Source organism: Manacus vitellinus, unplaced genomic scaffold, assembly GCF_001715985.3.
Source record: "Manacus vitellinus isolate BGI_N305 unplaced genomic scaffold, ASM171598v3 scaffold_63_pilon, whole genome shotgun sequence".
Classification (NCBI taxonomy): Eukaryota; Metazoa; Chordata; class Aves; order Passeriformes; family Pipridae; genus Manacus; species Manacus vitellinus.
This window is the reverse complement of record NW_021940711.1, coordinates 223,101-245,390: the sequence shown is the minus strand read 5'-3', so window position 1 is coordinate 245,390 and position 22,290 is coordinate 223,101. Positions and strand designations below refer to the sequence as shown.

At 48.4% G+C, this 22,290-nt stretch overlaps 1 protein-coding gene across 6 annotated transcripts in view; it reads right to left on the bottom strand.

Annotated features, from left to right (window-relative positions):
* Positions 1 to 82: 82 nt before the first annotated feature.
* Positions 83 to 22,290, bottom strand: part of LOC103760006 (serine/threonine-protein kinase PAK 6) — a 37,166-nt gene continuing 14,958 nt past the window's right edge. For 3 of the 6 annotated variants that reach the window (XM_018083379.2, XM_029963800.1, XM_029963801.1), the window contains exons 5-12: positions 17,391 to 17,599; positions 12,964 to 13,566; positions 9,320 to 9,811; positions 8,967 to 9,100; positions 6,854 to 6,980; positions 6,540 to 6,665; positions 5,738 to 5,872; positions 1,779 to 3,838 (exon numbers count right to left, since the gene is read on the bottom strand). In XM_018083379.2, the coding sequence (XP_017938868.1) occupies positions 3,671 to 3,838; positions 5,738 to 5,872; positions 6,540 to 6,665; positions 6,854 to 6,980; positions 8,967 to 9,100; positions 9,320 to 9,811; positions 12,964 to 13,566; positions 17,391 to 17,594 (1,989 nt within the window). In that variant the 5' untranslated portion in view covers positions 17,595 to 17,599 and the 3' untranslated portion in view covers positions 1,779 to 3,670. Of the gene's footprint in view, positions 225 to 1,778; positions 3,839 to 5,737; positions 5,873 to 6,539; positions 6,666 to 6,853; positions 6,981 to 8,966; positions 9,101 to 9,319; positions 9,812 to 12,963; positions 13,567 to 17,390; positions 17,600 to 20,743; positions 21,133 to 22,290 lie in introns of those variants that run through there. The other 3 variants (XM_008926455.3, XM_018083380.2, XM_029963802.1) reach the window with 3 other exon arrangements.

Genomic DNA, 22,290 nt, shown 5'->3' with positions numbered 1-22,290 from the left:
GTCCATGTGTCTGTGCACCCCCCCAGCAGCACAACTCACTCACACCCTGGTTTGGTTACTCACGGGCTGCAGAGGAGAGGAGCCACCTCATCTTCCAGCACTACTTCATCCCATGGAATTCAGACATCCTTGAGGATTCCTTCACGTGCAGCCCTGCCGTGGTTTCGCTTACCTGCTGAGCACGGAGTGATGTGGTGTTTGGGTCAGACAGGTCACTCCTGAGGCTGTTACAGAACCCAGATTCAGTGGTAACTAAGACTGGTCTGACACGGAGCAGAACATTTAGGCACATCTCACCTTCTCTCCACATTTTCACCTGTGAAGTGCCACATTCTAGGTCTGGTTCTCTACCACTTAATTCTCTGGCCCAAAATATTTATATTAGTCCAACCTTTGTACTATAATAGTAAAAAATTAGATAATGGGGATTCCTAAGCAGAGGACTCCAACTCCAGCAAGGGATACCAACAGGAGACACTGTACATGCAGGACCCAAATTATCTTTTGCCTCCGGAACGGAGACAGTTCTGATGTGCCCATTGCACTTACACAAGGAATTACTGCACAGTAGCTCTTGTATTTTAGAGACACTCTTCCTGCCCCACACATAACCCACATGGTCAAGATTATCAAGATTATTACTTGCTGTTATGCCTATTTATCCCCAGGACCCAAGGCACAGCCAAAAGCTTTCTGCAGGCTGCAGGGGCAAGGATGGGGTTCTCCTCACCAGACTCAAATTTGGGAGCCTCATTTGACCCAGGGTCCATCTGTAACCACAGGTTAAAGGAGAGGGGCCTCCAGAGAAAGATTTGTCCCAGGATAATAAGGTGCTGCATCCAACAGCAGAGGCCTGTCTGAGGGGGACAGGCACCATTACACATAAACCAGTGCAACTGGGACCTGACAGCACTCCCAGAGCACCCGTTTGATTCAGCAAATTGTTCCTATAAATCCCACCCACCACCTTCAAAGGCCTCCTGGAAGCTGATTGCCAGGGCTGTGGCAGCATGGAAAAGGCTCGACATGAGCAAAGCTGACAAGAGGGAAAATAAAAGGAGAGGATTCAGGGAAAACATGACACAAAACAACAGCAAACCCCGAGACACAAGTGTAACCTCGTAGGGAAAGATACTCCAAGCATAATTACCCACTGAGTAGGCTCTGGGCTCGTCAGAGAAGAGGCCACACGTTGTTGTATACTCAGATCTCACTTAGCACACGAGAAATCCTGACCTGAATACTACTGCAATGCAAATTCCAAACCTGCTCTGGATCCTCATGCTCCTGCCTTGGTTCCTGGGGAAGGAGCTGTCGGCCCTGGAGATGGAGCTTCAGTCTTTCAGCTAATCTAAGTTTATCTTAGGATTTATGTTTGATTCCACACTCATCTAAGTAATGGAGCAGTTAACTGGTGATGTGCCGTGCATGAACTGCAAAGAGAGAAACACAAGCAGCAGGAATTGCTTTCTGCATCCCTCAAATATGGTAATGAGGGTTTAAAATTTTATAAGATACTTGAATGCAATTTTTCCAGGGCCTTCCCTCACTGTGTTTAGGCAGACTTAGGCTGCAGTACAAAAATGGTGTTGAATGTTAAACCTGTCATACCTGTCTCCAAGAAACGTTTGTTTCAGGATCCGAGCTCCTGCCCCACTCTCCTCGTGCTTTAAAAGCCACGTAGCCACAGAACAGGGAAGTAAGACCAGACTCTAAGGTTCACACTCCCAACTCTGAACTACAGACACATTGTGAAGCATCTCAGCACCGCAACAGCCTTATGAATAAATCAAGATCTACTTTAATTTAAAACACAAGTGCAAAGGATTCACAACTACAGACCAGCAGGAGTGTTTGTTTCAAATTATAAATCTTTTCCAAGCCCTGCTCTTTTGCATAAAAAAAAAATAATATATCTGAAATACATAAACATTTTAAGTCAAAAATTTTCCAGTGCAGCTAAGGAGGAGCTAAATGAATTAATTTCAATCAACTCCATCAGCCCCAAACTTAGACATCCAGTCTAGGCAAACCCCCTGTGACCCCTCTACCTGCCACAGGTGAGGGAGAGAGTGATTTCATCCTTCAGCAGGTGTCTGAGACAAGGGGGTGAGCCACCCTCCACAGGTGTTCCCTCCCCACAGATACAGAGCCAACCTACACACTCCACAGACTGGGTGCCCACCCTGTGATGGCATCAGTGCAGATCAATTCCATCCCAAATTACTTCAAGTAATCAACTGTGGCTTCAATTTTGAAGCAGGATCTGTAACTGGAGCAAATAGCAGAGGACAGAGATTATGAACATCTTCTGAAGAAAATGCAATTCTGAGGTTAGTTTCTGGCACAGAAGGACTGTCCCGAGAATAACTTAAATTCCAGTACATTTGCATGTGGAGTTTCAAAACAAAATCCCAGTTCCACATGCAAAAGCATATTCTTGAGACCTCACAACAACACACACCGTCACTGTACAATGTTAATCCTGACCTAGAGTCCAATTACCTCGAGGATCTCACTGACCAGAGAGTGTAGCACACAAAATACCTAAAACTATGTTAAAAGAACTCAAAGAGCTGTTTAGACAACCAGAAACCTTTCAGATGCCAAGGGCTGGTGGGGAAGGGCAGACCAACAGCCAGACAGCAGAGATGTCTCCCCACATCCTGCAGCAGCCACAGGGAGATGGAGGTTGGACAAACACCTCCCACGAACACAGAGATCAATCCTGGGATGTGCAGCACAGCTCAAACTTTTCCATTCTGTCTCCTACAGCATCCCCAAAATGCCACCCAACAACTGCCTCAGGGCAGCATTTCTCAGCCTCTCCTGGGAGAAGGAGCTGGGAAAGCAGCCCCAGGAGCAGGCTGCTCACACCCCAGCCAGCACCAGAGGTCTTGCACGTGGTGAATTGTCAACCACAAGGACCTGGTGGTGGGAGCACCTGGTCTTCACAGAGTTCCCTTGGAGGCCTGTGTTCAAGGGTTTCCAGAAGCTTAAAATCATGAAATGGATTCAAGATTGACCACTAAACCATACACATTCCGCAGCAAAAGAGAAGCCTGTTGATGCAAGAGAGCCACTTAGAAACAAATATATACATATCACATCACTCCCGAGGGAAGTGTGGGCAGGTTTCCAGGTCCACATTTAACCCAAGGAAATTAAAATCGTCTGTGAAAAAGTCTCAGAGGAAAAAAATTCAAGTCTTTGTGCATCGTTTGACAGTTTAAAGGGGTCAGTGCCCCAAAATGAGTCAGCACAGGACTCCAGTGTAGAATGAAGGAAGCAAAGATCACATTTCTAACTGGGAAACATCATTCCAGTTCAGTGGTCAGCAGCCAAGGTGTGCAGAAACTCACAGACATTCAGATACACAACTTCAGACTCCGCTTCAAACGCCATCCTCCGGCAGCAGTGATTCCCAAGGCATGGAATACCCGCTTTATCCTTGGTCTCACCTGGATCTAGTCTGTATTGATTGTCTTCAGCAAAGGAGAAGCCCCAGAAGGCTGCAAATGCACGGACAGGATTCACACTCATCCTCGAAAACCATCGCTGACAATTTTCAAGCACCATTCACAGGATGAAACCATCTGGGCTCTTCATTTTTTAGATTTCTTTTTTTTATAAACATTCCTTTTTCCCCACAATTTCCCCTCAGGCAGAGTCAGCAGGTGGAGGTGCGCTTCCTGTACTGTTGGATAAGGGGCACCAAACACTCTGGAAGTCCTGTCTGGAGCAAAAAGGGATGATCCAGAAGTTCTTGTGCTGTTGCTCTTTCCAACGGATCCCGTGTCAACATCCTTTCCAAGAAGTCTCTCAGAACTGGGGAGGTCTGTGAAAAAGCAACCAACCAAGTCAACCCTGCAAAGCCACCAGGCACAGCTCATGCAACACCAGGTTGCCCAGGTGGGCTTGGTTAAAGGGATCCTGCACCTTCCCCCTCTGTATCCCTGTTTTCCCAGCAATGTGACATGGTTCTCACACTTTTCATGTTAGGGACGTAACCTTCTGTCACTGGTACGCACAACACTTACACAGGTTGTTTTCTTTCCAATGGGCCACAGCCAATTAAGACCAGCCTGCTGGAGTGTCCTTCCATCCAGATCACTCCTGTTTCCCATTTCATTATTTTCTGCAGTTCAGCTCAATAATTCAGCAAGATTCCTGCTACCTGAGCACATCCCTTGGGTGGGAAGGGTGCCTCAATTCATTCTTTTACTGGTCACAGATTGTGGAAAAAGCAGTTCAATAAGATTCCCAAACTGGTTTTGAGAGCCTGGAACCCTCATGCTGCTGGTGTAAGAAGGTGAAAAAGCTGCAGAACAGGTACCAAAAAGCTGAATGACCTCCCAGGTTTGTCCTTTGGAAGAGCTGTAAAAGCCTGGAGTAGCCAGCCCCAAGCACCACTTCCAGGCCCTGCACATCTCCTGCTGGTTTAATCCTCCGCATCGTTAAAACGGAATAAAAAATGAACTTGGCTTATATTTATTTATTTAAATGCTGTTAATGACATCCAGTTTAGGTTGGGGGCATTTTCCCAGCTCTGGCTCACTTAGAAGTAGAACATGAAATCCTGTTCACACTGAGCTACTGTTTATTTCAGGAGCCCTTTGGATGGGATTGCTGGGATCGGTGGAGGTAGAAGGCATCGCCCAGCTCAGGATGAGTGCTGGGATCCAGCCTGTATCCCTGGCAGAGACTCTGCCCATGCCTTAGCAAAGCAGCAGGGACTGTCCCAGTGACACCCCTTGAACCTGGTGCACCAGTACTTCAGTCACTGACCACAGGAAGTCAGGGACTGGCACCAGGATGGAGGGCTGAGTTCCCCCAGGACATGGGGCAGGACAGCCCCTGGCCTGCAACCCAGAGATCTGCTGGAAGCCAGGCTGCTTCCCAGGATAACTGGAGCAGAGCAAGACTATGATCAGCTCTGGCTGTCACAGCCAGACAGCAGGGCCATGTCACCAAGTAAGGTGTGACCCAGACCAGGCTGGCTTTACACTGCCCAAGGAGGGCGAGCACTGGGTCCAGAATGTGACCATTACATTTTAATTAGTGTTGCAAAGGCAAAGAGGAGAGAGCAGCTGTTGATGTTAGTTCAGCAGTCTACTCTGTTAAATAATTCAGTTTTAGCAGCTGCAGATCCTCTGATTAACTGGAAAGGCTGGGTAGCTCAGGATGCTGCAGAAGCTGTTTGATCTCACAGTCTCAGCCTGGAATGAAAGGATTGCTCCAAGTGGGGACTGAAAGGTGATCACTGTTTCTTATGCCACTGCTACTTTTTCCTAAAAAACCATGAAGCCAAGTTCATCTTCAGAGCAGCTGCAGAGTCTCCACAAGCTCCTGTGTGTCCTCAGTTCTGCTGCTCTGACAATACCACAGTCTTTGCAGTCCTGAAGGCCGCAAAGCTGGAAACTCCTGAGGATCCTCCTGTTTCCTTCCCTGGAAGATGAGCTACTCTATCGACATCAGCAAGTGGAAACTGCTGGGTCCAGCCAAGGCAGCTCTGATTTGCAGTCTCCATTTATGCCCAGGTGCCCTTACACTGTCAGCGCTATTCCCAACACAGCCACCAGCTGTCAGCAGCAGCCACCGAGGGCCCGGGGCCAAAGCATTTCCCAGGGAACGTCCTAGCAAGACCATTTCCACAGCCAGCTGTTCTGGGAACAGCTGATAGGGATGTTCCCCTGTGATAACCATCAGGTGTACAAGTGTTTGCCAGCATTCTCACCCTGTGGAAGTTCTTCAGTTTGGGAGGAGGACTGTCTCGGAGTCTCTTCATTGCCTGGACTGGAGAATCACTAAAGTAGGGGGGTTCTCCATCCACCATCTCTATCACCATGATCCCCAGGGACCAGATATCCACCTATGGGAACCAATGGCACATCAACACACACAGTTCAGAGCAGCAGGTCCTTGCTGTGTTGCTTTCACCAAGGCTGCAACACTCCACCCATGACAAATGGTACCAAGTCAAACACTGACCCCTTGATGCTCTTGGGCTCCTTACAGCAGTTTAACAAAGTCAGTTTTGCACCCAGGACTGAGCATCAGTGGTGTTGCAACATGTAAAGGTCTGCAAGTAACTGCCTGTGCTACACCTGGTTCCTTGGTAAACAAAACTCATTAGTCTGCTGCCACCTGCCCGGAATTCCAGAGCTCCCATCCCTGCCTTCCCCGAGGTGAGCCCCTCGGAGCTCACATCTCCTCCCCTCCCTTTCTGGCACCCATTTACTGATCTCTATCGTGTCACAGGCTGCTCCTTGCTCCCATCTGTCCACAGCTGGTATAAATCTAGGCCAAGCTTCAGGTGTAAGAATAGAATAAGTTTATGCCTCTTTCCTGGAAGCAGAACAATCTATTTTTCTACTGACTTTGAAAATACTGCCATCATCACAATCAAATCTGTAGTCACGCTTGGCTTTGTTTTAAATAGTCTAGAGGTTCTTCCTAGAAAAGCCAATAGTTATTTTCCTGTGACACTTGAGAATATTATTTGCTCCCTCTCCTGGTATTCGGGAGGTGTCCCTTACCTCGGTGGTGTATGGTATCCTGGCAATGACTTCTGGAGCCATCCAGTAGGGAGTACCCACCAGGGACTTTCTCTTGGGTACATCTTTACTGATCTGAGCACAGAAGCCAAAATCTGAGAGTTTGACCTGTACAAAGAGAAAAGCAACCAACCTTAAAAATCAACCTTAGACAACGCAGAGGGAAACAGCACAGAAAAAGACATCAAAGGGAGTAAGAGGATGAGCTGCAAACAAGGGATTGGGAACAGAAAGGAAGCAAGAGAGGAAGGCTGCAGCAGCAGAAGACAGGAAACAGTCTGTCTGGGGACACATACCCTGCCATCCAGCGTGAGAAGGATGGAGTCACTCTTGATGTCCCGGTGAATGACCCCCTGGGCATGGAGGTAGGACAGAGCCTGCAGCACCGACTCACACACCGTGGCAATCTGCTCCTCGTTCAGCCTGCAATCAGGGACGGGGGAGCTCAGCTGGGCAGGGACAGGGCCCGGCCACAAGGGCACGGTGTGATTCTCAAGTTAAATCACAGGTATTTGGTTCCCTATGGCCTTTGCTATCTCACCTTCACCACTCTTCTATGGCTGCTACTGGTGGAAAACAGCTTTGACTTGATGGCTGGCAACTAAGTTTTCGTAGGTTTAATACAGAGAACTTGTATTTTAAATCCTGTATCTGTTCATTCTGCAAGATGCTGTTTCAAGCAGTTCTGACAGGCAGCAGTGCTGCTCGATGCCAAGGTGCTGCAGTAACTGGTGAGACAGCTCTTTTTAAAGCAAATATGGTAAAGCCATTGTTCACAAGGTTTATTGTGCAACCCTATCCAGAAGACATCTAAACACATTCTCTGATAGCTAATACAGGGATCCTTTGGGTTTTCCTGCACATACCTTGGGTACGCTCACACCTAACTAGAGGCAGCACAGGTTACAAGCAGAGAAGACCCTCCTGATTTCCACCACTCTCTGTTAGCACATGGAATATGAGCACCAAGAACCTCACCTTTAGGTTTAGATAATAAGAGGTGTACTTTCAGCCTGTCATGGATGGACTTTGGTTTCAGTCAAGTGTCTGCATAGTGTAAAACACATTACTGGAGAATTACCTTACTCCTGGAGATGCAAATCACTTATCCCCCTCAGTAAATGTTTAGTGACTGGAATGAGGGTATTTTCCTCCCTGGAAAAACTGCTAAAGGCTTACTTCTGATAAATGTTATGGTTAGAACAGATCCTGTTTCTACCATGTGAAAAAACAAGCATTCATTAACAGGTTCAAAGGAAGCTTCATAAAACCAATCTAGGCTGAGGTCCCACAATGGAATTCAGACTGACTGGTGGATATAAACACACAGGCCCTTCCATAAACCTCTTCAGCAATTTTTATCTGTAATCCCAATGCCATCTAAGAGCTACAGGAGTTTCACAGGCTCTGCAATGTTGTAACTCCTCAGGATTAAGAGTTGGTTCTCAGACCCTGACATGTGTCTCTGAACTCGGTGCTGGAGGGCCAGCCCAGCTAAGTGTCTCCAGGACACTCCTTCCAGGTGGAGGCTACAGAGGACAATGTGGCTTTTCACACCTCCCAAACACATCACAGATGTGCTTCCAAAACACAGAATCCAACAGAGCAATCCACCACAGGATCTAGTCTGAGCACATGAGTGAACCAAGGGTATACTATGATTTTTAAAAAAACAAATACAATTAGTGTTAGCAATACTGCCTAATGATAACCAACTAAGATTCTGAATCTTCAAAAAGGAAAAGCTCATCCTACAGACTTTCCTGGTCAGTCTTTCCGCTGTTATTCCCTGCACCAGTTTCCAGCCTCACAGGACTGCTGGGAAGCAGGAGGAGGGTGCTCCAGGTCATGGGTGGACCCCAAGGGCCATCTAAGAACAACTTCTCTGCCCTACAGAAATGCTTTGGGCATTAATGAATATCAAGTGGTGTGGATAAGGAAACAAATTTAGGAGAGTGTCCGGTAGCTGCTATCTTTAGGCAATGAGATTTGGGAAGGAGTCCAAATCTCAAGGCTCTGCTGCACTTTTCCAGAGGAGTTAGTGAGGCTGAATTTGTGGCTAAGGTTGCACCACTGAAAACTATCTCTGCATGCTCTTTAATACTTATTCAATGAACTTCCTGGACAGGATTCAACAAATATAGTAAACAGTGGTTTTTTTATGAGTGCAGTGTTTTACAGGGAAGGTCATCAAGGAGATGAACAGCGGGTACCTGAAGGGATCAGTACTGTGAAGGAGGTTCCTTCTATATCAGAAGTATTATCACATAATTCAAATGGATAACAGTTACAAAGTGTAGCAGTTTCAGGGCACAACAAACACAAGGTCTCAGAGGGAAACTGCTCTTCCCAGAAATCCCCACTCTGTTCTTGCTCTCAGGTGTTGATGTTTTTGATTTTGCTTCGTACCTGATTTGAGACACGATGTCTGTGAGGGCTCCCCCCTGCAGGAACTCCATCAGCACCCAGAGCTCCTCTCCCACGAGGTAGCTCTTGTACATCTCCACGACATTGACGTGCTGATAGTCCCTCATTATCACCACCTGGAAATCCACAGGGAGCAAGTGACCACCACAAAAGCACTCACAGCACCCAACCCTCCCCAGCCAAGCAGGACTCCCAGCCCCATGGATGGCAGTCCAGGGCAGAGCCCCCAACCCAAGCAGTAATCCTTGGTACAAGCATAATCCTACTCAAAGGGAGATGGCCCTGCTCCTCCCTGTTTGCTGTGCTGGCTGTTCCCCAGCCACGCCCTCCCTCACCTCGTTGAAGAGGAGCTCCCGGCGCTGCTGCTTCCTCAGGTCCATCATTTTCACGGCCACCTGGCGCCCCGAGTGCTTCTCCCGCGCGATGCACACGATGCCCGTGGAGCCCTCCCCGATCTTGATGTAGTTCTCCAGCATGGCCCGCGGATCCCCCTGGTCCACGACCATCCTCAGGGCAGCTTTGAACTGCTCGTGGGTCACCACCACGGGGTCCTCGCCGGCCGGCTGCCCCTTCCCAGCGGAGTCGGGGGGCAGGTGGAGGTTGCTGGAGCTGGTCTGGGTGTGCCGGCTGCGGGGGGACCCGGCTGGCGAGGGCCGGCTCAGGGGCACTGCCGCCGCCTTCTCCACTGGCGGGGACTTCTGGGGGGTCTCGGCTTCTGAGACCCCCCTGGGGAAATCGGAGGCGGGCGGATCTGGCGGGAGAGACTGGGCTTTGGCTGCAGGGCTGCGCGGGGAGCCCCACTGCTGGGGCCTGAAGAAAGCGTTAGGCTGCCAGAGGAACAAAGGGGAACGGGGGAAAAACAAAAAGGCATGGTTGGGTTAACAAGTAGAAAGGTCAGGAATCAGTTTTGTGTCATTCCACTCTGCCCTAGCACAACTTGGAGCTGATTGGAGTCAAGAGCTCCAGGTCTGCCCAACACATGCTTGGATGAAGGTCTGCTTGGATGCAGATCTTCAAGAACTCCTTAGGGAATGGGTGCTACACTTTAGGGACTTCCGAACTGAAGCAGTTTAAAGGGAACCTTTTAAAGCACATGCTTTAAAAAAACCACCAAGACCCAAAACCCACAGAAAAAAACCCAGCTGCTAAAAAAGCATTCCAACCTCACCACCAAAACTCAGGGGCAACCTGTGCTGCAGAGAATTTGAAAATCCTTTATCCCTCTGTGCCTCTGATCTTCCTCTGTATAAAAGGAAAGAGGATTCATGCCAAGGCTGTAAATCACTTTGATGTCTTGGCCTAATTCCCTTGGGGTAATTACACTCTGCCTATTGAAAACTCTCTCTGCACTTTCCACTGGTACCTGCAGAGCATTCCTGTCGATCAGGCACAGAACTAGCCCTCTGCTTTGGGAAAAGCACTGGGATTCAGGCCAGCTGGAGACAGCCAGCCTGAGACTCCAGCTACCCAGAGCCACCTGCCACCTTGGCGGCTCCAAAGTGACCGACCGTGAATTTGGAGGTGTTTGGAGACATCCCACTCCAGTGCCACACAGGCCCACTCCTGTTCAGTGTAGTGAGATCACAACCCATGGGAACATGGCTTTGGGATACACATTCCCATGTGACCACTACACATGGGTCTCCCAGGAAGGATAAACCTTGTCATGCTCATACTCATCCTGGCAATGTTGATTAATTAAAATGCGACATCTAGCAGGTGGGGTATAAAATACATTATATACTTACATGTGTATATGTAAAATATACATAATTTATGTATACAAACACATGCAAAATAATAGTGGAGCTGTTTCAGAATGAGCAAGCCAATCATTTGTATTATAGGGAAAAATTACTTCAAAGCAAAAAGCATTTTCTCTCTCACAATTCAGAGAGATTATTAATAAAGTTAATAATATGAGAATGAGAACCAAAAACTGCCAACAGAGACTTTTTCAGAAGAAGAATCCTTTTCCCATCTCAGACAGGAAATAATTGTATAGGATTTAATTCCATGCACTTTGGGTTTTAATCAAGGATTTTTGTCAATAGCAGGATCTGCATAAGCCTCACAAACACACAGGACTCACTTTCACACACACACAGGCCCTGGAAAATGCCAGTTAGTGGCATCAGGCACAGCACAAACACAAGTGGATGTCAGGAGCTCCTTCCTCCCCGAGTGCCAGCTCCACCCCTGCACTCCTGTGCTGACATGCTCACAGCAACACAGCATTTATTTTCCAAATCTCATTTTGTCTCAGGAGAGAGAATCCAAAAAGGTTTTCTGTAACCCCGAGCGTGCAGGAGGGGCACACAGCACATGTGCAGGCTCACACAGGTGTGTTATCTCCTGCTCCCACAGCCGACAGCCCAGTGGACACATCCTCAGTCCTGGGACACTGTGAGGTGTCACTGGTTCTCCCACTCCTGTCTCCCATATTGGGTTTAAAGGAAGGTTCACTCAACCTTCCCATGTGCCTGTTATGGCACCCACCTCCTAGGAAAGTGGTCCAGGGATGGGACAGAGCATCCACATGTCCAAGGTCAGGTTGGACGGGGCTTGGAGCAACCTGGTCTCGTGGAAGGTGTCCCTGCCCATGGCAGGGGGTGGAACAAGATGAGCTTTAAGGTCTCTTCAACACAAACCATTCTGGGATTCCAGGATTCAATTGTATCCCTGTCCCTTTCACCTGCAGTTACACATTTCTCACACATCATCACCTCCACCTGAGAGGGAGACTCACATTGTCACCACCGGAGGCTGCTAAGAACACATCAGATAAACAACTCCCAGCTATGGCACAGATCCCTCCCTGGAGCAGGGAGATGGACTAGATAGCCCCAAGGTCTTCCCTGCTCCTCTCCTCTGACAAATACCTGGAGTTCAAATGCACCCAAGCACATCCATTTAGCTGGGAACCTCTGCTCCTGCTGAGGATGGCAAAGACACTCTGGCTAGGGAAGACACAAGCGGCCAGTTCCAGGTACTCCAGCCAGTGTAGATGAGCCCAGAGTCACTGAGACAGCAATAAGTGCAGCTTATGCTACACAAGAACTGCATTCCTTGAGAATCCCACTGCCTTGGAAAGGAAATCCATTGTGCCCAAAGCCATGAGCCTGATCCTTATGCAAACTGCAAGAAGCAGGTTGGAGACATCCCCTGTCCCTGCAACACACTACAGAAGAGTCAGTTTGGTTGGGATGGTGGTTCCTGTCATTATCTTCCCAGTTCAGGGACTCTGGAGCTGCTGCAAATTAGCCTGGTCCAATCCCAGCCCAGCCCAGACTTTGAAGGCAGCGGCCAAGCCATGGGAAGTTGATGGGTGCTGGGTCAGCCTGGGAAGGAAGAGCAGCAGTGGCTGCATTTCCTATCCAGATCCAGAGATCTTCTCCCAGTTCAACACAAAGTGAGTCATCCATTCAGGACAGCTTTCCTGGGGGAGCTGTAGCCATGAGCTGTCCCACCCTTTCCAGCAGCCAGCATTTCCTGTGTGACAGCACCGTGGGTGCCAGTGCAAACCCTGACAGATACAGCTACACTCAGCCCACTCTCCGAGGCAGTTCTGGTTTGCATAGGCAGAAGAACACATTACTAATGGAAGCCACAGTCATTTCCCAAATGGCAAAGGCTCCCTGATGCCAGTGGAATGGCACTGCAGTTATGCCTTTACCTCACAGAAGGGCACAAGTGAGTAAGTCCCCTCATCCTTGCCAGCCCACGCTCCTGCAAGTACAGCTCTGCCAACCAACCCTTCTCCCAGAGATCTGGCTGAGCTGTGCCTCACAGTGCATCCTGCGAAGCACCAACGGACCACACATTTCCCCAGCCCAGGACCATTTGGAGTCCAACGTTAATCATAACAATAACAGATGGCTGCACGATGTTTGCAATTAAATTGGTTCAGCTGTGTACATAACCTCTGGAACTGTAAAGTCAACACTGCACCCACTCACAACTAGGGAATAGCTCTTACCTTGATCTGCAGGGAAGAGCCCGGCTTGTTTGAGGCGCTGGATGAGGGGAAAACGCTGCGCAACAGCCTCCTCTTGAGGCTGTTCTCCCGGGATTTGGAGCTGGGGCTGCCCTCCCCCGAGGGCCTGGAGCCGGCTGCTCGCTGGGCCCAGCCCTCCTCCGGGCTCCTCGGCCCGGCGTCGCTGTCCCCCGGCACAGCCGGCACGTGCTGCAGCGCAGGGGTGCGCTGGAGGCAGCTGCCGTCGGCATCCTGGAACTCCGCCGGGCCCAGGGACTGCGCTTTTGTCACCATCCCGTTGGGATGGGACTGGCCTTCCAGCCGGGCTTTGTAGTCCGGCCACATGGTCTGCCTCCGGGCCACCTTGGAGCCACCATTGCAGCTGAGGTAGTTCCCATACTTGTCTGCCCAGTCTGCTTCAGGACTCTGGAGATACATGTCGGGGGGTCTCTCATCCCCGAGGAGCCCCAGGGACTGGGCTCTCCTCCTGCTGGTGGGGCTCCTGCCCCTCAGGGTGTTCGAGCTGATGGCAGAGAGCTTCTGGATGTCGTTGAGCAGCCCCGAGATGTAGCCTTCCACTTCCACAGTGCTGCCTCGTACCACGGTCTGGGAAACATGGGGAAGGTGGGAAACGAGTAAAAAAGTCACAGTTGTAACAATTCAGGCTCAGTTTATCTTGCCAAAAGTTAGATTTTGTTTATATAGCCAAAGAAGACTCAAGGAATTTAGGGGAACAGAATTTTTCCTGCCTATTTCTCATTGTCCTTTACAGAGGGGGGGAAAAAAGGAATCTTTGGGTCACACTCTGTTGTCGGAGCAGAAGTGCTGTCAGCCCCAACAGTCAATTCTGCTGCTGTGCTCAGGCTCTAAAAGGCAATATTAGAGCCAACCTGGAATATTTCAACTCTCCTGGCTCTCTTGTGCTGAAACTGTGTGACACTACATCACTAACAGCTCAACAAGCTCCTGAAATATTGGTTCTCAGAAGTTGCAGCATGCTGCAAGCTCCATCTGCAGAACCCATCTCGCTGTTCCAACACAAGGTTCATCTCTCCCCTGAAGCACTCCCAGTGTTGGAATCAGCCTCCCCCAGTCTGCTTCTCCCCAATTTCTGCTAATGCATCTGCATCCTGAGCAGTGCAGAGCACGCTGTTCCAGCTCTGCATCCCCCTCTGCTCTGCCAAGCCACTCTAATTAAACCCCGCACACGGGGTCACCACACCTCACAACTGCCGTGTAAGCACCGGCTGCAGAACAAGGCTTCCATCCAAACAGGCACCAGCTCTGGACAAGTAGGACACTCGAAGCTGTCAATATATTATGTAGTGCTCTACCTTGTTTTTTCTGGAACTGAAAAGCTTACAGAAGCTTTTTTAGCGCTGGGAACCAAAAGGTTCCATTTCTCCACAGAAATTCGCAGCATAGGATCACTCCTACACTTTCATGAATCTCTGCCTGAAGGAAAGTCCTTCCCTGGAGTGACAGCAATCTCCTGTTTGCTAACTGAGCTCCAGGGATCTACTAAACATGCTGTATTAATTACACCAAGCCTAATATTTAGCTGGTGCAACACAGCAGCTCCAGTAATTTCAGCAGAACGCCACCACTGCGCTCCAACGAGCGCCTGGTTTGCTCAGCGTCTGAGAATGAAAGGCACAACACAACATTTCTGTCAAACAAGGTGAGGGAAGGACAACCCCACTCATTCCATGGCACACACACCAGCTGCAGCTGGAAATTCTGGTCTTCACTCTACTCCCTCACCACACACACATTCCTCCACGGCCCAGCCGCAGCCACGGAACAACGTGCTGGGGACACGAACTTGTTTGACCAAATTGGACAAAAGTCATTCCAGAGAGACTTGTGTGTTCTCAAAATAAGAAGTCTCCAAGAACATGCTGTGGCCTCTCTGGAAAATCCACTCTAGTGCACATCTCCTACTTAGAAACTCCCTAAAATTAGACTCAGGTCACTCCCAATAAGACAGTCCTACCCCCAGTGGACAGGGAAGATGGCACTTAGCCTTGCTTTGCTGCTGTGTATAAAGGCTGCATCAGATTAATGAAGAAACATCCACATTTGAGCCAAATCTATCTGGAGTGCTCTTACATAGATCATGCCTTACTGAGCGGAATTGAGAAATTATTTTTAACAAGAAAAGCCCCTTTTTATAAGCTACACACAAAAAAGGAACAACTCTGACAGCTGAATCCAGGACTAAGTATAAGGGTTTGGCCAATTAGCACTTAAAAAAAAAAATCTTATTGACTGGTATAATTGAACAGGAATTAATTCAAATGGAGTTTACCCAAAATACTCAACTATGCGATGCAGTCTCAGAGAGTATTTGCACTTGGACTTACTGGGAAAAAAAAACAGTGTTAGTTTAAGATTCTCCTCTAGTTCTTAAAGCCTGTTGGGTATTCTGTCCTTGTTCTCTAAAGGCTTTGCACCTCCTTTCAGCTTTTGCCACGCTCAGCTTTAATAAGTCACACATGAAAGTACCAACCAGCATCAGGCTCAGGGCAAACGCCCGGAAATCTCTTCATGCACATTCCTGTTCTGACAGCGATGCCTGACACTGTTTTTGGAGTAGCCTTTGCCAAAATGGCTCAGTTTGCTCTGGAAATGCCATTGGTGCAGTGTCAGGAGCCTCACTCAAGTCAAGGTACAGGAGAGTGCTGTCATTTCCCCCAGACCCACGGCCCCACACCCTGGGATTGATGGAAATTGGGTTGCTTGATGTGATTTGTTCTTGATAAATCCACACTGGCTGCCAGCTATTACCCTGCTATCTCCTTGGAAGTGGCTGCAAATAGATTACTTGCTTATTTGTTCCACCCTCTTTCTGGGAATAGAAATTATTCTGACTGATCTGCAATTCCTTGAATCTCACTAGGCCCAGCTGACTTGAAAATATGCAACTTCTTAACTAAGTCTCATTTCTGTTCATGTTCTTTTCTTATTCCAGCTTGCATTCCCATCCCTTCATGCTCGTGCTAATTGTGTCAGCCCTCTGAACACACTTAATAAAGGCTGCAGAAAAATCATTAAACACTTAAGAATTCCCGGTGTCATCTGTTATTAACTTTCTTCCAAGATCAGCAGTGAGCAAATTCTTTCCTTCATCCTCCTTCTCCTCAGTGCACTTATGATGTCTCCTTAGTGCCCTTTATGTTCTTTGAGAATAACATCTCTTTTTGTGCCTTGGCCTTCCAGTTTTGTTCCTACATAAATTTCTTTTCTCTTTGCCCTTTATAACTTGACCTAGTTTCCACCCTTCTGAGCAATCCTCCTGCAGTTTAAGCTCATTAAAGAGCTCCTGATCCAACCAAGTTGGTCTCTTATTACACATTTCATCTCTGCTCTGGACTGTGCTCCTATCTCCTACTATATTTTGAACCTCAAAGCACATTCAGTACACCAGGCAATACCTCCTGCCTTTTTCTTTCACCTGTTCTTCCCGAGCAAGTCTTTCCTTTACAAATCAGCATTCTGCTCCAATATGATGTGCCATTTCAGCTGCAAGTCTGATTATGTATAAAACTTACATTATACCAAATATAGTCCCATTTAGTCCCCATGTTTTTAACACCTACACACAAAAAACTAAATATATTCATCAGATGGCCAACTCTTTTTTATATCCCTCCTAAACCCCAAGTAGTAACATCTCTATTTGACAACTCACCTTTCAGCTTTTAAGCCACTGGAGCATTTTTTTTTTTAAAGAGAAGAAAAACTTCCCACAAGCTCCCAAGACTTTAAACACAATGATTCTGTCACTATCATTCATTTTCTGTTCCCACAGCAGGTCCCTGCTCTCACTTACACAGTCTCCAAAGCCAATTCCAGCAGCCAGCTGAACCCACCCATCCACCAGAATCACCTGTTTCTGCTTACTGAAGGACTTGCTCTGAGGACATGCTCCTGTTTAATATGTCCTACTTTCCATCAAAATGTTGGTTTAGAAACCCTTTTAGCCCAAACCCTCCTTCAGTCCTTGCTGTCCTCACTTGTCCATGAACAGCAAGCCAGTGCTACCCCACTCTCTCCCACTCAGGCTTCCCTGGCAACTTCATTACCAGCCCAATTTGCTCACCCATGAGAATGACAAACCTGCTAAAACAGGTCTGTGTCTGAGTTCTCCTCCTCCCTTCCCTGTACAGCAGCTGAACACATCCCAGGTCCTGTCAGCTCCACGAGAGCTTTCCCATGTCCCTGTGTCCACAGTGACAGGCAGCCAAGCTGGTTACTCCAACAGTGGCACCCCTGCAGTTCAGGACACTGCTGTCCCTATTGCTCATGAAGGTACTATCAAAGCCCAGCCCCTGCTCTCCCCTCAGTCCCATACAGATCCCACCCTTAGCCCCACTTCTGGAGCAACGGAAATGTTGCAACAGCGAAGAGCCGCCTCCCTCTCTTACCTTCATGGGCTGGAGCTGCATCCTCGTGATCCTCGAAGGATCTACCACTGGCTTGGGGCGCCTCAGCGTGTCCAGAATGTTCTGCCATTGGGGGGGCAGGCCCACAAATTTGCCCTCCTTTGGGTCAAACGAGGTGTGGACACGGTGCTCAAAGTTCTGCGGAGCCGAGATCTCCGGGCGTTTCTTCTTCTTCTTGCGGAACATGACGCCTGCAGGGGGAAGGCAGCGCCGTCAGTGTGTCTGCGCCCGCAGCGCCCGCCCGCTCAACCACCGGCCACTTCTGGCAGCTCATTGCACTGCACCAAGGGCATTCTCTGGGGAAAAGCACTTTAACAAACACTGATCATCACAGGAGGAAGCAGAGGCACCAACACAGCAAAGACTTGCCCAAGACCACCTGGCAGGTCCATGGCTGAGCTGGGATTTCTACTGACTTCCTTTATTTCGACAAATTCACATTACCTGATATAAGCATTCAAAAACATGTTAGAGATGAGTATTTATATCTTACAGGCTCCTACCTAGGTTAAATGGCTCTGGAGTCCAGCCAGCGAGAGTGTTGATGCCACTACAAGCCCGGAATGAAAGGTGGTTATGAACAGGGCTCAGGTTGTCTTCTCACTGGTTACTGCAAGTAATTAATATCCACTTGGTTCCAATTTTAAGACAACAGAGCTGTTGCCAAAAGAAGATCTGCCCAACACCAACTTCGGATCTCAGTTTTTCTTGCTTAGAGGGCCCGTGAGGGAGAGAGAAGGTGGGAGGTGGAAATCAAACTCTGTCAGCAGGTAGCTGAAGAAGCTAAAATTAAAAACCAAGACTCCTTCCCTTGAGGGCTGAGACAGACAGCTTGTGTGAACAGCCAGTGTAAGTGCAACAAGCCAGAAGCAGCTAACACTGAAATATTCCCAAACACAGGAGACATTCAAAATCTGAATCTAGATTTTATAGCCCAAAAAAGATTGTTAGATAAATAGAAAGCTAAGAGATCAGACCTCTCTGAAATTGGGAAGATATGAAGGAAAAGGAAGAACCGGAGCTCTGTGTGCACAACCTAGGAAAGGTAGAGGACTGCAAGGGATGGACACAACCTCTTTCAAGGTCCCTTCTCCTCTGAAATGTTCCATGATTCCACTGACTGATTTGGGAAAAAGCTCCACAGGTTTATTAAAGCAATTAAAATCCACCAGTAAAAAAATGAAATCGTTTATATGCTCTTCCCTTTCCACGGACAACTTGACTGTTGGCATTTGCCTCTCACTAGCACTGCTCACAGCAGTGAACGGCTCCTCTTCCTTGACAGCAGGCAGAGAGAGCATTTTTGCCACTTCAGCTTTGTAGCAGGTCACTCTTCCCCTGTACAGGCCCTCGGCCTCCAACTATGTGTGCTGAACAAATATTTGCAAGGGTCAGAGACACAGACCACAGAGAGATAACCTTCTGTAGTGGAGACAAGAATACACTTCTAGAGGACACCCATCTCCAAAATCAGCACATCACAGGGAAATCTAGGGCAAACATTTTCCAGGTTGTCCCACTCTAAACTTGTTTAGGGAGCAAAGGGCAGCCACCAGCTGAACAATGACTGATTCCTGGCGCTAGACAGAGGTCCTGAAATCCAATCTACACTGGCTCCCAGTTTGGTCACCATGATCCTGCAGCCACAGGGGTGGGAATTGTTTGTATGGCACAGAAGGACCCTTACTCCATCTAACACCCCAGTCATGCCATCCACCCCTGGTGAAACCCACCCCTCACACTGACACTGGCCACTGCAACACTGCAGCCAGGAGCCCACCAAAGATACCTCACAGTTGGAAAAGAAAACAAAAGGTTAGCAAACCAAAAAAAAAACCACAAGAGAGGCTGGAAGCAACTGTTCTGCTTGGAAGAGGTTTCACAGCCAGAATAATCTTTGCTCAGAACAAGCTCCAATGAAAACACAAATCCATCTCAGTGGAGAGCTAATGGGAAGGGTGTCTGTGCTCCAGGTCTGGATTGGAGCTCCTCAAACAGTGATTCATCTCTCAGGTCCCTTTGGTGCTACTTATTAACTAAGAATCAAGACTAAGGTCAGAGGGCAATTCTTTAAGGAAAAGAAAAGTACAGTCAATACCGGAAAGGAAAGATGCTCATGGTGTTAGTACTGCTCAAACCAGCAGCTGGAGCTGCTAAGGAGCTTCCCAGCCTCCAAGGAGAACAGGGAGTATCTCTCCAGTATTACAGCAAGGGGTTCAGTTCTGAATCCATAATACACATCAGTCATGACTGCTCCTTGATCCACCAGCTCAGGGGTATTTCCAGACACAGAGATATTACTATTTCAACCAGCCTTTTTCCTTCTCCTGCTCCTTCTCTCACAGCTTCATAATGAAAAGATACCCAGGGCATAGCACAGTCTCTTCCAAGTTTGCTCTTTAACTGCTTCAGGTGGCAAAGAGTCTTGTAAAATGGGGTGTTCCAAATGCCACAACCATTAGCACTTGTAGCATCAATGGTTTTCTGAACATGTCAGGCATTTCCCCACAAGGAGAGTGATTCAGGCTGAACTGCTTCAAAATGCAAATTTTTAAAGGTTTTTTTGGCCCCAACCAGAACAGTGGCTCTGTCAGCATCTCAGCTTGCACAGGCACAAACACTGCATTTGTACACTGCCATAAATCCCCATAGCTGTCACCGAGCCCCTGCCCTGCACTGCCATCCCAGAGCCCAAAGCCCCCCAAGACCCTGCAAGGAGCAGCTCCAGAGTTCTTGCTCGGTTTTAGGGGACTGGCTGACATGGCCTGCAAGTGCCTTATTGGCTTATAATAGACATCTCAGAAACAACACAATGTAATCAGCTCCACACACAACACACCCCTGGGCACCCAGTGGCATTTGCTTTACATCTGATTAGAAAGAGATCAGACAGGTGGTTTAAAGGTAAACTGCATTAAGAGCAAATGAAATCCATACACTAAAAATAGTTATTTGAAATATGGATTGTAATAATCTGGGTAGGTTTTGCATTTCATCGAGGAGCTCTGTATTTAACCAGCCTCCTTTCACTTTGTGGTTTTCATGCAAGAGCTATTTATTTTTATTTCCAATACCCAGCTAAAGAATGTTTAAATAAAACACATAAAAACAGGCCTTTTCTCAGTCAGTAAGAAATTCATAAGAACATTTTATGCATATAAAATTTTGTAAATCAAGCCAAACCTGTATTTAAACGTAGACAGCATCCCTTTAATATAACAACACAAATACTGTGACACTGATTTTATAATAATCTACTAGACTTTAGTCTTTCATTCAGTGCTGACAACTGTACTGTAAGAAATGTCACAAACATAAATAATAAAAGTCACTACCACAAGACAAAAGCAGTCGGAGATTGAAATTCTCTCAGCGATCCATTCCTGCTGCCTGGGAAACCACGTTAGGTTTTTCAACTCCAGATATAGCTGTTCCTGGATGATACAGTTCCCAAAGCTGTCACATCTGCCAGTGAGCACGGGAAAAAAATCCCACAGCCAGCGGATCCAGAGCAGGGGGAGGGATCGGCTGGGAAGGAGGGGCAAGAAGAGAGAAGGGTCAGGCTCAGATGAGAGGAAGGGGTGGGAAGATTAAGGATGGAGGGGGAATGAGAGTTAGGAAGGAGAGAGGAATGGGGGGAGCCAGGCGAGCCCAGGAGCAGGGCACAGAAATGAACCAACCCCTCTGATAAAAACAAGTAGCCAAACGTTATGAGAAATGGCTCCTTCCAACGCCCAGCCAAAGGCAGCGGCAGGCACTGGCACTTCACCCGACCTGCCTCCCCCCTGCTCCCGGCCAGCCCCACGCTCCCAGGACCCAGGGAGCGTGCCCTCCCTCCCTCCCACAGGCACTTGATGATAGCAGGGCAGCGCGGAGCTCCTTCAGCCTCGCTCGGGCAGCTCCTCGTTCCAAATAAGCCTTCCCTCCCCTCCCCGCTGCAGCACCGAACTCACTCATCGGCTCCTCGCGTCGCTATCGCGGATCTGGACACAGCTCCCTACATTCCTCCCGCCCGGACCGGAGGGAACGCTCCGGCCCCGGGCTCAGCAGAGCCGGTCCCATCATTTCCAAGTCCTCCCGCAGCTCATCCGCCAAACTGCTCTGGCCAGCTCCGAGAGGGGAGGGAGAGGAGGAGAACTCTTCCTACAGGACCGGAGGAACTGCAATATGCAGAATGAGTTTGCAGTAGGAAGATGAAGATCGCAGAGAACCCGCCAATTAAAAGGAAAAGCCTATTTCCATGCTCTGCTCCGCAGGTCAGTGTCATGTGCTGCCTTGGGAATGGCTCCCGGGCTAACCAGGCCATTAGCCATGCGTGGCACATGCACACATGTGTGTTCACACTGAGGGAACTGGCAGGGTGCACGCAGGGAGTTCCACCACAGCCCAGACCTACAATCCTCCTGGTTGCCTTCCTGAGCTTTCCCACATCCTTTTTATTTATAAGAGGCCATCAACATTCGCAGCAGTTTGCAGACACAGAGAAATGACAGGTTAGGTCCCTGAGGAGCTCACAAACCCAAATGTGACTTCACTCAGCAAGGAATGGCAACAAGGGTCAGTGGAAAGCAAAACGGTCCAAAATCTGAAATGGGATCTAAGAGCACAGCTCTGACTCCACGACACCTTCCTCAATTGGCTGCAATTCTAGTTTTAGAAATACTGGTTGAGGCACTTTTTTCCTCCTAAAGGAGAGTGGCTATTTGCTTGCTGTGCATCCCTTCCCCCCTTCCAAGTCCTTTCCTTGCACTCCTCTCCCTCCCCAGCCCCCCATGGCAAAGCTGCGTGTTGGAGTGAAGCGGCAGCACAGCAAACTGATGTAATGCTCTAAATCCTGCCCAAACACACACATGAGAGCACAGATTAATATTACATTAGAAAT